Source organism: Chamaea fasciata, unplaced genomic scaffold (genome assembly GCF_029207755.1).
Source record: "Chamaea fasciata isolate MVZ Bird 193981 ecotype frontalis unplaced genomic scaffold, bChaFas1.0.hap1 SCAF_6, whole genome shotgun sequence".
NCBI classification, from domain to species: Eukaryota; Metazoa; Chordata; class Aves; order Passeriformes; family Sylviidae; genus Chamaea; species Chamaea fasciata.
This window is the reverse complement of record NW_027094091.1, coordinates 44948457-44963919: the sequence shown is the minus strand read 5'-3', so window position 1 is coordinate 44963919 and position 15463 is coordinate 44948457. Positions and strand designations below refer to the sequence as shown.

Below are 15463 nucleotides of genomic sequence, written 5' to 3'. Positions count from 1 at the left end.
AAACCTAGAAAGTAATTCAAGTTTCTTTTATGAATCAAAACCTGTGAAACATTATGTAATTGGATAAAACTGCATCAGATTCTTAAAGCATTTATCATCTTTAATTTTGCAGCCATCTCTGGCCCTTTCTATGCTGAAAATGCATAATATCCTCTAATAATTAATTTGCTTGCCTTGCTTGCACTATGTCAATATAATGACTGATACACTTGTGTCACAGAGTTCTGTCTGATCTTTTCCTTTTAACATAAACACTGAACCCTGTGGATAAAATGAAATGAGGCAGTGGACACACGACTGATTCCTCTGATGCAGTGACACTGATACTATTTAGTAATGTAGCAAAGTGAGCATATTTTTCCACAGGAACCTCTGAACCACTCACAGATAAGCTATCCCATTCACTCTGCAGTTAACTATGAGCATTTCCTTCCATGTTTGCTCAAACATGTATGTTGAGGATTAAAAAAGTTCTTTAGTGATAATTCATTAACCTTAAATAGTAAATGCAAGTTAAACAGAAATTAAGAATCTAGTTGTTTTATTTTGTTTAATAAATATGTAAAATAACAGTATTAACAAAATTGCTTGTCCAGTTGGAGAACAAAGCTCTCTTCTGAGAGATGGAATCCCTAAGCTGCATTTCAATAGATTGCTGTGATTTTAATTTACACATTCATTTTCTCATTAAAGTTAAGCAAGCTTGAATTCATTAGCAAGCTCCATGTTACAGGTATTCAATGCAAGTTCTAGTCGAACTTGTTTACAGTAGAAGCTTGAACACTGCTTTGCTAAATGTGGCACAAACAACTACTTTTGAAGCCTTATGCAGTTGAGGCAAGATATGGAACTTTAATTGTTACTAATTGATGCTTTTTCTTGGTAGTGCAAACAACTAGGGCAAATACTAAATGAGAGGGCAGCAAAATTGTCTCTCGTGCCTTACAAGTGATTGCTTCAAGGCAGGGCTTGCAACACATTGGCTGGCACAATATGAACATCTGTGCTCTTGAACAGGCCAAAATGTGAAGCTGGCAACAAATGAAGGCAAGCCCCTAGCAAGGTAAACCAGTAAGCAACCTGATTTTCAGCGGTATCATGTAACCCAAAGTGCTCCCTGCTTTTGATGGGATCCGCTGTGGGTTCAACTTATCTGAAAATAGGGTCACTTCCTTCAGTTTTCCAAACACGTGTGCTTTGCGTTTGCGACCCTACCCTAGTGAATACAGCACTGAATTTGCTGACAGGGTATCACTGGCCTTTTTGCCTCAGCAGTGGGTGGGTAGAAGAGTACAGCAGTTGCATTGTAGTGATGCTGACATTCCAAGCTGTACAGATGGCAGTGTGCATGTGGAAGGCTTGTTTCTCCAATTACACAGAAGTTGATCCAAGTGGAATCAATGGGTAGAATTTTGCCCACGTGAGGTTTGTACATTTTTCTAGGTGCCTCATAAAAGGGCAAACAGAGATATAGACAGGTGCCTTGCAGAGCACCTGTGACTCACAGCAAAACGCCATGCAGTGGGAACATGCCAATTGAATTGCTTCCGGCACTGCACTTGAACAAGCTGGTTGCTCCTTTTGTCTTCTTGATGAGCTTTGCAACATAATGTAAGTGATAATAATTGGCTGCAGGCTTTATAATTATGAATTATGAGGTAAATGTCTCTCCACCCAGAGAAAAGCTAAAAAACACTGTTGTCAATATTGCAATTAAAGGCAAAAGGGCCTCTTTCATTGTGAATTACATTGGTTGGTTTCTTAGCAGTTTCCAGATATAAAGTATTGGTGTGATTCCAATGATAAATTAGTTCTGAAGGCTGCATGAATTTCTAGGAAAACACTGGCTGCTCATCATAGTTGAAAGAAACAAGTAGGGCCAGATTTTTCAAAGCACTTCTGGCCAATATAAATGGGAAGGGGCCAAATCCTTAGTACAGTTTAGCAAACAGTAATGTTTACACCACTGCTGCATCCCTCTGCTGACCTAGCTTTTGCTCTGTGGTATTATTCCATTTTGATGTAAGGGTTCTAGGAGACAAGCAACCATATTATCCATGGAAATTCGCAGAATACAACTATCTTACTGAAATGCAAAAGTATATGTCCTTTTAGTGTTTTCCTCCCTTTTTAGTGTGAATTGAGAAAGTACAAGTGAGCATTTTTATCTGGAAGAGGACCTTGGAAGTTGTGTCTTGCCTACAAGTGAAACAATTATCTTCATCATGTGAACAGTTCCTTTTATAGTGAATAAGACTTCAGTTTCTATAGTGAATAGACTGTGTTGCTATATAAACATCCAATTTTAACTCCTCTCTCATCCTTATAAAATAAAGCAGTGGTTGCAGACACACATGGCAGCCCTAGTGCTGCCTTTGGTCTGTAACATTCCCTGCAGACAAGCTGTACTTGTGCTGGAGTTCTGCCTGTTTCCTTTTTTTCTATCATAATCTGCTTACTGTCATATTAAGAAATGAGTGAGCACACATCTGGTGCTGGTGGATTGCAATCAGCCTGCATACCTGAGGATGTGTCAAGCCTGCAAGCAAAACACGTGATACAAACCCAACCAGTGACAAGTGTGAGCCAGACCCCTTTACATTCAAAAGAGACTCCTCCTGACTTGGTGTAGGTTTGGCTCAAAACTAGGATATTATTCTGTGTAGCAGCAAAGATAAATGAAGGAAGTGGATAAGGATAGGGATCTACCGAGAAAACCTATCCAGATACAAAATATGAAGTTGCTGACACTAGTATAGGATCACTATGTAACTAAAAAACTATATTGAAATTCTGGTTTTAAAAAAGTATTACTTAAAAAATTGTTTCAAATGCTGAAAACTACAGTGGTAGCTCTGGTGAAAAACAGCATTCTGGAAGAAAAGGGATAGATATAAACCTTGAGCCAATGCTTGTTATTGTCAGCATGAGCATGCCATATTTTCAGTAAACACACAACATGCATGTTAAAGGAGGAAATGTATTGCTAGAACCTGCTGTGCCATGCAATAAATTGCTAGGAACCACATATTTTAGTACTAATAGCGTACCAATAAGATAGGAGAAAGGAGACTGAGCCACTGCTATTGTAGGCTCCCATTGCTGCAGTGAAGTGAGTGCCCTCTGATCTTGAAGAGGGCACAGACAGAGTACCAGATCTCCTCTGGCCCTCTCTTGGGTGTAATATGTGAACTGCTGACTTTTTTTTTTTTTTTTCCAAAAAAGAGGATCTTCAAAAATTTCCCCCATATAGATTTCTCCCCAACAAAATCGTAGATCTTGCATAATACAAGACTTGTTTTGTCTGTACTCCCCTCCAGAAACACCAGGGACCAGCAGGATGGGCAGGATGAGTGCCTGGTCCTCAGACAATACTGACTGCATAGGAGGGCAACAGCCCGCACATGAACACGATAACATATGAGCTACACTGGTTTTCTAACAGCCCCCTCAGCCGTGTGTCCTGTGTGCCCTGAACTCAAACAGCTGTCAGGGAGATGACCATGGGGATGGGGAACCTTGTCTGTGCTGGCCTGGCCTTATCCTGACTGTTTGTTTTTTTGTTTCAGATGTGGACCCAATAAGAGCAGAAGCCATCTTCAATGACAGTAAGTGAGGCTTTTTTTAAACATCAGAAATCTCATCTCCATCTTTTTAAATTAGCATTAAGAGTCCCTGAGCACTTTTCCTGGCCCTTAAGAGCCTTTTCTCATCCTTCTGTCTAACGGATGTGACCTTGTACTCTTCAGAAATTTGGACTATATCATTTTCTTTAGCATGCATTGAAAGGAGAAAGGTACCACAAGGAAATGTATAGAAGTTACATCAGCCTCTGATTAAAATAAAAATGTTCTCGAATTTGCAATGGCTGACAGCACAAAATTGTTCCTCATGGAAATATATGGAAATGTGACTGGTCTTCTCAAAGCATCGCTGTAGGTGCTAGATAGAGATGCCTTGTTTCGTAGAGATTATTTTTAATTTTTCAGAGAAAGAAGTCAGCTTGCTTGCAGATTAAATAATCATAAAAGCTATCTCTGCTTACAAGTTGTGTTTCTTTTAACTCTGAGAAGGTTTAATGAGTTCCTTGGCAATAAGTTGTTAAACAATGGAAGATGAAATTACATCACTTTTTGGGTCTGATGTAGGTGCTGGTGTTCTGGGGCACTGATGGAACTGGGTTTTTTTCCCTTGTGTTTTGAACATTGACAGCTCAGGTGGTTGATAGGTTGTGCAGTTTTAGGATCAGTTACTGAGGATTAGAAAGAGCTTTCAGGAGGGAAAAATGTTAGTTCAGACAGTCTTATGAACTATGGTATATTCTGAAGTTTGTCTTTTACACTAAACTTTTGGACAGGTAGATTTTGATTTCACTGATTTCCTTCATTGTGGTTTTAAATCTCAGAAGGCAGCCGACTCTGCACTGAGCCCATGAACTTCTCAGTGTGGTGTAACTTTTCTTCCTTCTTCGAAATTCATGGACAGGTTTCAGTCTGCTGTGGTATTCCTGCCACTTTTGACCATGAAGTACTGTTAACATAATGTTGTGCAGATCCTAGCAGGAAAGGAATAACATTCTCTGTGGCTACAGTTTTCCACTTCTGAGGACTTCAAGGGCCCTGGGGCTGGCAGCTCCTCAGTGATGAATTAACGAGTTCTGCTTTGGCCCTCTCCTGGGTCAAAGTCTGGGAGATGAGCCATGCAGCAATGGTTTGGATTGTGTGGTCACTATGCAAATAATTCTCAACTCTGCCTCTTTTTCAATGAATTGGGATAGTCCTGTGTGTCAGCTTTCCTAATGTCTAGCTGAAATTGGGACCTGGATGAAAACTAGTGGGTCTTGGTCCAGGTATGATGGATTTGATGCTGTTTGGATGGGGGAAGACAGCTGAAGTAGGTCTGTTCATTGAGGAAGTTTCTAAAGCTATGCAGGAGCTTCAGGTGCTCCTGAATATCCTGAGTTTAATAGCTGAAACTATGGATATTTTCAGTTTCTCTCTGGGTTTGGATAAAAATGTTTATTTTGTGTCATGGATGCAATACCATGCTGGAGGTATCCATGCCTTTTGTCATCTCTGGTTGAAGCAGTGTGATGCTCTTTGCTTGAAGTGCCTCTCCAGGTCCACTTGCAGACTGCAGTGATCAGTTGCCTGTCTCCAGGTGACATCTTGCTGATGTAATCTGCATGCGTGCATGGCAAAACCCATGACTTGGGTCATTCCCATTTTAGGCTTTGCTTTTTTCATATTTTATCTTAAAGAGAAATTACCTGGGACATTAAAGTTGGCAATGCCTCTGGGAATTGTCTTGGGTGTGTGGTGAAGACTTTGATTCCTGAGTTGGGCTGCTTACACAGCTAAGCCTGAATGTTTGACCATCATGACTTTCCATGATAGTCAGTTGTTCATTCAGGCTTCTAACACATGGGTTTGTGCATGAGGAGCTCTGATTTGGGAGGGCTGGCGAAAGGTATGTTTTCTTGTTGATGGCAGTACATTTTTACGGAATGTACGGTGGTGTGTAATTTCACTTACGTTTCCCACAGCTGTTTGCAGGATTTGCTAAACAAAAGAACAGCTAAAACTCTCTTGGTCCTTTCTGACAGTCTGTGGGTTACGGCAGAATAGATCAGTGAAGTCGATGGCAAAATCCTCATCGCTGCGAATCGTTGGCGGATTGTCTTCTGCAGAGACGGGGGACTGGCCGTGGCAGGCCAGTCTGCAGTACAATAACATCCATCGCTGTGGTGCAACACTCATCAGCAACACATGGCTGGTGTCTGCAGCTCACTGCTTCAGAGAGTAAGTTGCCATCTTAGAATCCGCAGCAGAATGTGTCCCTTCCGTATCAAGTTGTGTGGCTTTCCAGATTTGCACCATACCCCTGACTCTTTCCCAGAGAAACAGTTTTGGAAAAGTCAGGGTTAAGTAGGCCAATCAGCTGGATGTTTCAATGAGAAACTAAAGACTGGCCCTCGGGAGCAGAACTGGCAATTTTATGAGTGAAAGTCAGTAGTCACTGGCGTACTGACCAAAGAAGTGCAGAAAAGGTAAGGTGAGTGGAATGGTGGAGTATTTGTTTCCTGTTATACATTCCTTAAACGTATTTCTTCGTGTTACAGTGGGGTTGTGTGGAGGTGTTACCTCTAGCAAGGTCTGGACAGAATACACTACACATGGTGGTATCTCATTCAGACTTGGTTGTTTATCGTATCTTATCTGTGGTACAGCCTCATGAGGTGTGAGCTCTAACAGGACAAGAAAATGTCTACTTCTACTTTGTTTCAAGGACTTTTAAGCAATAAGCAAAACCAGACAAAACCCAACATCCAAGTTCTTTTTATTTATAACCCAATTAAAGATCACACAATGTCCACACTGTGGTTTTCACAAACCAATTAGAAAAGATCACCCAAACCTGAAAAGAAGGAGGAAGAAGAAAGCAAAGAAAGAAACTCTCATACATGTGTGTATATATGTATATATATATGTATATATATATAACTATTCTATATCCTAAAACCCTTAACCTTAAATATTTCACCCTGTGACATCCCACACTTCTATATAACTGCACACACATACTCTCAGTGCTATCACTCAGTTTTGGAAGCTGTTCCCACGGCCTCAAGTCAAAGGCAGTACCTCTCTGAGGGTCACCACCTGTCAAAGCAGAACGCCTGATATTTTCAGCATCCAGGGTTCCAACAGGGTTACTGCCACTGCACACTGCTACCAGCAGTTATCATCTCATGTTCCTGTCCCTGTGTTCAGCCATGCACTCCCAGTATTTTTTTGTTTAAAGCATGGCAATTGTGAAGCTGCAAGATATTTTAAGATGGAACAGTTGATTGAACAGATTATCAATGTGCAAAAAGAGTAAGGGGAATGAAGAGTTTACAGCAGAAGAGCTTTTGGATTTGATGACACCCTACAGCCACACAATGGTTAGATCAGGGGCAAGGAGCAGGGGAGGAGTACAAGACCATGGCTGAGGAGGGAATGCAGGAGTGCCCTCTTCTAGAAGCAGCCCACAGTTCTGTTATGGAAAGTGATATATATCCCGCCTAGTAGGGAGCTGGTTTGAAGGAGTTTTACAGTAAAGGTACTCTGCAAATTTAAAGTCCCAAACACATATTTACAGCAAAATACTTACAGCACTCTTACCTTTTTCAGCATGACTCATCCTCAGAAGTGGACTGCTACTTTTGGAGCTCTTTTGAAGCCACCAAGCTTGAAGCGATCAGTCAAGACAATAATTATCCATGAGAAGTACCTCTACCCAGAGCATGACTATGACATTGCACTTGTGCAGCTCTCTAAACGAGTTGAGTTCACAAGTAGCATACACCGTGTCTGTCTGCCGGAGCCATCTCAGACTTTTCCCTACAATATTTACGCTGTCATCACAGGCTGGGGAGCTCTCACCAATGATGGTGAGTCCTGAGTTTGCCAGGTGACCTGTATGGTCCATAAACAGCAGCTCTGAGTGAACTGATATCATTTCTGTAGCCGCATGTGATATGACAGCAAGCCTAATGTTTGCAATAGGTTTGTTAAGTTGTAGGCATCAGTTTCTTGTTCTAAAACTAGAGTGGATAAAGACAGAACTACAGTCCACTGGAACAAAAATAAAAAGAAGACTCTTCTGGTTTTCCAGCCTTTCCATTTCATATTGTAAATTTTTAAGACAGGTAGTCCAGCCATGCACGTGTTCATATAGCACCTTAAAAACTATTTTGCCAGCACTAGTCAGAAGCTGTGAGCTTTCAGGTAAAGATGCAGAGTGACCTGTGAATTACTCAAGCTCATACTCTCACCAGGCCACACCAAGAGTAGATAGAGCAATGGAATCAAGATGTCCTCATTTTGTATCATCTGCCCAAATTGCTAGGTAATTTGTGTTCCATGGAAATTGTGTTATATGGAACATGTGTAAAATACATGGCTTCACACTTACAGCACTATGTACCGTGCGATCATTACTTCAGTCTTAGTGGTACAGTTCCTAAGTGAGTCTGTGATTCTCTGTACACTCTCCTTAAGGGCCTGACCTAGGGAGATCAGCAAGCAAAACCTCCACAATAAACCAAGCCAAGCTGGTCCTCCATAAGAGGACATTAAACACTCTTGCTGCATATTAACTACTGCAAAGTAATTTTGTTGATAAATGCCCAAATTGTATTTTCACTCAGGTCCAGCCCCAAATGCTCTTCAGGAGGCAACAGTGAAACTTATTGACTCAGACACTTGCAACAGAGAAGAAGTGTATGATGGGGACATAACACCCAGGATGTTGTGTGCAGGATACTTGGAAGGAGGAGTAGATGCTTGTCAGGTAATTGTAGCTGAAAATTAGAAAGGAAAACTATTTTAATGCTGACTCCAGTATCTTAATGGTTGACCAAATCTTAATGGACAGTGTATTAGTCCTTTAAATAGGCTCCATTCAAACAGCAATTTAGTTGTAAAGTGAAACAGCATTTAGTACATATTGTTTAGCACTAAATGCTGTTATACTAATTATGAACTAAAAATTAAATGTCTCAAGTAGCTAACACCGGACATCTGTAGAGGTAAGAAGGAAGAAGGTTAAAAATGTTAAGTTACCAGCAAAAATGCACTGTCACTCACTGAAATTAAATTCTGGACTGGATCATATCAAACCAGATCTGTTACAGTGTGATCTTTGGTCACTGACTTGGCTCAGTGAAAGGAGAACTGTCTGAAACAAAGATAACTATAAGGAAGGTAGGTGTAAAAGGATGGGAATGAAACATCCATGCTGCAGGTTTACAAATGTTGCAAGGAAATGCTTATTTTAAAAAAAAAAAAAATTCCATAGTGATAACTTTCAAAAACATAATTTCTATTTATGTTATTTTTAAAGATTGTACTCTTAAAGTGCTGGTTCAAAACAGACTCTTCCCTTAATCCCAGTCCTGCAGATTTTTGCCCAAAGACAAACTCCCTGCAGAATAGCCTGGAAAGCTTATTCCTCTGTTCCTGGCTCAGCACAGAAAAGACCTAAGCAGAAGGGTGCAAACTGCTGTTTAGTTCAGTAACTAATTTTGGTGAAAGCTGGGGAATTTGGTCTGTTGTGTGAGGATTGCCTCTCAGTCTGTAAGGTTTCCAGTTTAACTATTACTACCATGTCATGCTATTAACAGTATCAGAACTGAGCCCTGGAAAGTGGGCTCCAAATACCTTATGGAGATATCATCTAACTAGAAGACCAAGTTCTTGATGAAAGCTCCAAGCAAAAAGGAGCTCTAAGCTCCTTTTTGAAACATTATTGCTGAAAGTGACTAAAATAATTTATTTTAAGAATATAAATTACTATTAAAACCTATTCAAAAAAAGGTTCCTGCAGTCTTAGATTGCTGCCTATGCGGGTGTTTCCATACTCTGTACAAGGAAGAAGACAAGGCAGGTGGGAAGCAGTGTATAACAAAACAGAACAGAAGCTTTTTGTTAGGTTATTTTACCGAAACAGAGGTCAGGAGGTGCCCTGGCAAACAGGAAAATGCCACAGACTTCTGACTCAAGTTTCAGAAGCAGCCTGGATTCTGCATAAATGGCTGCTCTTGAAATACCGCTCGTTAACTTCTCTTATAGGATAGACCCTCCTGTCTATGGACAAAACTATATTTTCTCTTCTGATCAATTAAATATTTTTTCCCCCTCCTCTTTTTCTAGGGGGACTCTGGGGGACCACTGGTTACTCCAGACTCTAGACTGATGTGGTACCTCGTGGGAATAGTGAGCTGGGGAGATGAATGTGCCAAGCCAAATAAACCTGGAGTTTACACAAGAGTGACTTATTTCCGTGACTGGATTACCACAAAAACAGGCATCTAATTCCAAAGCAAAACATGGATTTAACTACATAGACTACATGTAACTCATATTTGTCTGTAATTCTGAAATGTTATTTTTTTAGTATACATATTCCTATGTAATTTTGGTTGAAGCAACCTTAGTCCACAGCAAGCGCTATCCTTGCTGTCAGAGATCCTAACCCCTTTTGAATTCATGCTAAATGTATGAAATTGTCTGCCTCATCTTTGAGCTGTGAAACTTTCTCCCTTACCAGAAATTATGAACTGACATCATTAAAATTATGCTTAAAAGCCACCAATTTACCTGCTTTATAAATGCAAACATTTTCCAGGGGAAGAAAAAAAAAAGAAAAAAGAAATTTTTCTTCAGGCATGGGCAAGGTCTACAGCTGAATCTTCCTCCTCCAGTGAAGCAAATGCTGACACAGCTGTGTTTCTAGCAAAGTGGACCCTTGGTGATTATTCTTGTTAGAGACTATCATCTGCACTAACTCCAGCTGAGAACCTGGATGCTCACCTTGCTCCGTGGCCTTGGTAACTCAAAGTGGATCAGCAGGACTGAGGTTAGGTCCTAGCTAAGGAAAAGTAGGATTTCTGTGCTTGCAGTAGGTTGGAAGGGGAAAGAGAAAATCTTGATGTACTTATTGCAAAGCACACTTTAAACAGGAATGTTTTTGTGGATTCTGTGAAGTTCAAGTTGCTATTGTGGAAGTGTTTCATCACAACATTGTGCTGCTACCTCTGTACCTGTTGTCTTCTACATCTACTCTGCTCAACACACTGTATGCTTAAGACGCAGAAACACAAGCTCTACCCAAACTGTTTTCTTTAAAAAAAATGCCCCCATGAACAATCTCTCTACAAAGAAATATGGCATTTAAATTTGTTTTAAAGGAAAAATAAATACTCACCACAATGGAACCGGGAACTACCTTTTTTGGTCAAGAAACAGCATGTTTTCCAAGGGCATGCCAGCCAGTGGAAACCATCTCACTGCAAAGAAAGTGATTACTGATACTTCACTGATGGATTAATCTCTGCTATGAATGAATATGATCCTGAATATGAATATGTCTCATGAGAATGAAGAGTAATTTCATATTAAAGAACAGTCCCAGTAAGAACTTCAGAGTAAATGCAATCCTTACACATTGATTAAGCTCTTTTCCTACCTCTGTGCACAACCTCTCATGGACTGCTGGTGGAAAGGGGTCCTCTAGAGCCAAGGACTTCAATATGGGGATCCAAAATGTCACTCTAGTACTGTCACCTGTAGTTTTCAAATGGCCACTGGACTGCTTAGGCTCTGAATGCAGGACTCACAGGAGTCTGTATGAATGAAACTGCAAGTCCCAAAGCTGCACCTACTACAGCTAAAATTCTGCTGAAGCATTCTGCCTCCCCCATGCTCAGGACTGGATCTCTCCTTGGCCTTCCTACGTGTAAGCTCTCCAATACTCAGCATCCCTGGGAATGAGATGTTTGGCATTTCTTGAAAACTCACAGCTGGAATTACAAGTCTACATATGAATGGAAAAACCTATGCTTAAGGCTTGCTGGTGTAGGAGGGGTTGTCTTGTAATTGGGCTACTTCCAGTCATTCTGTATATCTTTTGAATTTTGGTAAAACACAAGTTGCCTTATCTCAGAAAGGAATCTACTGAGGATTTTAGATTAGTTTTAGTTTCAAAATAGTAGTAACTTTATTCTGATTTTCCATGTCATTGTAAAAATAAAAGGATCTTGGGACAGTTAGGAGGATAGTTAGATGCAGCAAATCCATTTCCTTAATTTACTGATGAAGTTAGTAATTTATGCACTTTTGAGTTGCTGCTATTTTTCAGTTAAGAATTTACTCCAGGCTGGGTTCAGTTACAAAACAGCAACTTCACGGAGCTTTGAATTAGATAATGTGAACACGCTGTTTTCTTCTAGTGCTCAAGTCTCCTTTTTTCAAAGGCATCCTTTTGGGGGGGAGGGGGGAGAAGTTACATCTAGTTTTTTGAGCCTCTTATTGCTTTGAAGGTGAAAATAATGACAAGTGTCCTTTACAATCAGCTGATGAATTGTGACTGGAAATAAATTGTGACTGTCACTTTCATAGACAGCTAAGGCTTTGTTTTGCACTTAAATCTCTTTTTGCATAGCAAATGGAGGGGCAACAATAAGGAGGTGAGGCCCAGATACAGCCCCTAGAAACTGGTTCCTACCTCACACAGCAAGTGACATGTAAATGCAGTACCTTTAAAATGAGAAAGGCAGATAGTATTTCAGATTTTCTCATGAGTGGCTAAATAGCCAAGAGGTGTGTGGGAGAATGTCTACCTTACTCAGGGAGTCCTGAGCCAGCCAGATGCACTTTTCATAAACTTTTTAGCAAACTGTCTGGCCTGGGTTGGTCTTATATTCCATGTCAGTGTTTTATTTATGAGTCTGTTTGTCTTCTGCCTTAGAGTAAAACAGTGAGACTACTGTGTGAATAAAGGATAGGTTTTTAAAAGCCTTTTATTATTGTTGATGTTAAGATTTGGCAAGGATTTAAACAAAATAAAGGCAATATGTTTCGTAACATTAAATGTATTTAAAAACAAATGATCTTTTTCTGTCCATTTTCTTTGCATAATAATAATCAAGCTAAAATTTAAATATGACAAAAATAGACTAATCTTCCTTATTTTATATAAAACTATTCTAAAACTACAGCTTCCTGTCCAACCCCTGTCCTAGGAATTGTTTTGTTATTAACAGTGGTTGAACTTTACAGGTGTTTCAGTGAAGACAACATAAGACATTTGCATTTCTAAAATACTCAAAGGTGAATTTCAGTTAAGATAGTTCTATGCAAATTTGAGTATGGATGTGAAGCTTCATTCAAGACTTCACCACCTTGCTTCTGCCCTTGTGAAAAAACCTGTGTGTGATGTTGCATCCTTGCAAACTGGCTATTGGGAGCTCTATGCTGCTGGTACCAAATCTCCTGAAATTTCCCAGGTATATTTAAAGCATCAAGAAATGTGTTCCAAACCTCTCTTTAATCAAACTGAGTTGCCTGGGGCTTTCCCAGTGCTAATTTTCAGCTTGGAGCCGAAGTAGGAAAGAAAGAAGAGGCTGATTGCACAAGGCCAAATCATATGAAGGAGGTCTGGTTGAACGACATCAATCTGTCATCAGGATTCCTTAAGTAAGTAAAGCTTGTGGAAAATCCCATTCTGTATCTGCTATTCCTGTTAACAAATTAGATGAGCTGAAAGCCAAAAGTCATTATTTAACCCAATGAATGTTTATCTGGCAACTTGCAGCCTGTGATGCAGATTCACAGGCATGGAAAAGCTGGCTCTTGCTTTTGGAAATACATCTCAGTGTGAAATCAGTTTAGGTAATTGGTGCCCTTGTTTATCTGGATTTATCAACATTATTAACGTGGTTTCTAGGAAGGTGTCACTTGCTAGAGCGGCTTTAAGTGGCAAGATCCTTTGGCCCACCCTGCTGGGAAGCTGGAATCCTTTTAAATATGCCATCAAAACATTCCTACACTGCATGGGTTGCCAAAAAGAGGAGACAAAGCCTTTCCAGTCAGCACCTTGCCTATGGCAGAATGTTTGGAAACCCACTGAAAGATGATGTAGATTTATGGTAACTTCTGGACTGTCCAGTGCGCTAAACTGAACTGTGTTTGCCTTAGTGTTTTCAAATAACACATTTTTAGGGAAAAAATACAAGAGTTTTGTGTGCTAATTTGCTTATTAAGTAAAGCAATCAGGGAAACAAATGTACGTCCCCAAATCTCCACTATGAAGTCCCCACTGAGAATGTGAAATTGCACCTGTAAACCAGGAAATTAAAGACTAAAAATACCCAAGTGGCTTGGATTTTCCCAGTAGATGGAAAAGAGATTTACAGCTATTTCAACTTCAGCTCCTTTTGAAAATACTGGCTCTAAAGATGTACTCAATACCTGGATGCAGAATGAATCTACAGTGGTGCACATAACCTGAAATTGCAGAGATCTGGGACATAAATAGGCTCAAGTCTGGAGGAGGTGATGTTCTCCTGGCCAAAGCCTCATCCCACTCATTGCTTCAGCAAGTCTGTAAACTGACAGCTCTGCTTCCTACATCAAAAGCTATAGCTGACTTTAACATGATGCAAATATGGAACTGGGATTTCCTTTAAAATTAATTTATTTAACCAAATTTACTACAATCTTAATGTCATGTGTAGTTTTTAAGAAGAAGAATATGGGGAAAAATAAAAGTCAAATGACTCCAGATGTTTCAAATTTTGCAGTCTTAGAAAGGTAGGGAGAAAACTCTATGTTTTCTGATTTGGTACCATCAGCCTACAGAGTTCCTGAGTCCACCTGCTAATTGATGCATTTGGGAACTCATTTCTTTGGCTTCTGGGGTAAATAGAATCTGTCCATTGCTTTGTGGCATTTCATATTAGAAGGCCCATATTCATGGTTTCACCGATGGTTAATGTTTGCCTGGTTACTGTTAAGGGGTTATGTGAGAATTAACTGGATGTTGCCGTTTCTCCACTTAGGCAAAAGGCTTGTCAGTATTTGCTGTGACTATGCTAAATCTGTTTCATGTGAGATGACTGTATCAAAGTGGACTGGTCTTGAAAAATGTAATGACCTGGACACAAAGACGGTAGGTAGCAGATTTTAAAAATTGTCATTATTTTTTGTAACGAATCTGATGGGTAAGTGCTTGAAAATAAGAATGGTTAGGTTACCCTTGGAAAAAAAAAAGTTGATTTTTAAGGAAAGAAACCACAAAAATAACGGTAAAAATCACCGACAAGACTAAAAATTATACAAGTGACAAAACTGAAGCTGACTTTTTTTGGTGTCTTTAAACTTATCTTCATTCCCCCCACCTCCATTTGTCACTGGGAGTGCTGTTAATTCCGTTCATTAGATACATGCACTGCTCTTTGAAATTACTGTGTTGAAATAATGGAAGTAATTCTTCCATGTTCTGATTTTTATGCGCTACAGGAAAAAGCTACAAAGCAATTACCAGGCTTAGCATCAATTCCTTTACTGGTAAGGGTTGCAGTCGACACCCCGAACGGCTTTCTCCGATTTTCCCGTCCCTAAATTCGGCATTCCAGGCTTCTAGTGGCCTCTAGTGGTTCCCCGAAATTTGCCCACATCTTCTCTATTTCTCCGAGTGTAAAAAGCAGTGCAGCAGATAAGAACCTTTACCATGATCCTGCCAAAGCACAGCCCAAGTTTGAACGAGCAGTGTTGTCCAGCTGTTCTTAATCTTTGTTTCTAATTAAGTAAAAAGGCTGTGGGCTCTTGGACTGAGGTGCAAATCTTGGTTGCTACAACTCTGTTAAAATAAATGCCAAAATAACGCACCGGATGCTCACAAAGAGCACAACACTTGGGTCATCTTGGCCTTACAAGGTCCCCAAACCCCAATCAAGATAGACAAAAAACTTGCGCTTTTTTTTTCTCCTTGTGTACTGTAGGATGCAGGTAGTCGGTTGGTCAGTTTTAAAGTTATAAATATTTTAAAATACAAGGTGACCATTCTATATTCACCGTATGCAAGGACACTTTTGAGCGCTTGAATTCCTCCCATTCTAGACAAGATTTGCTAATGC

General features: G+C 40.0%; 1 protein-coding gene across 1 annotated transcript in view; it reads left to right on the top strand.

Annotated features, from left to right (window-relative positions):
• Positions 1-9860, top strand: part of LOC136290656 (transmembrane protease serine 11E-like) — a 40475-nt gene extending 30615 nt beyond the window's left edge. Inside the window, exons 6-10 of the mRNA XM_066184998.1 lie at positions 3570-3608; positions 5606-5801; positions 7176-7435; positions 8195-8337; positions 9699-9860. Coding sequence (XP_066041095.1) covers positions 3570-3608; positions 5606-5801; positions 7176-7435; positions 8195-8337; positions 9699-9860 — 800 coding nt within the window. The remainder of the gene's footprint in view (positions 1-3569; positions 3609-5605; positions 5802-7175; positions 7436-8194; positions 8338-9698) is intronic.
• Positions 9861-15463: the final 5603 nt, after the last annotated feature.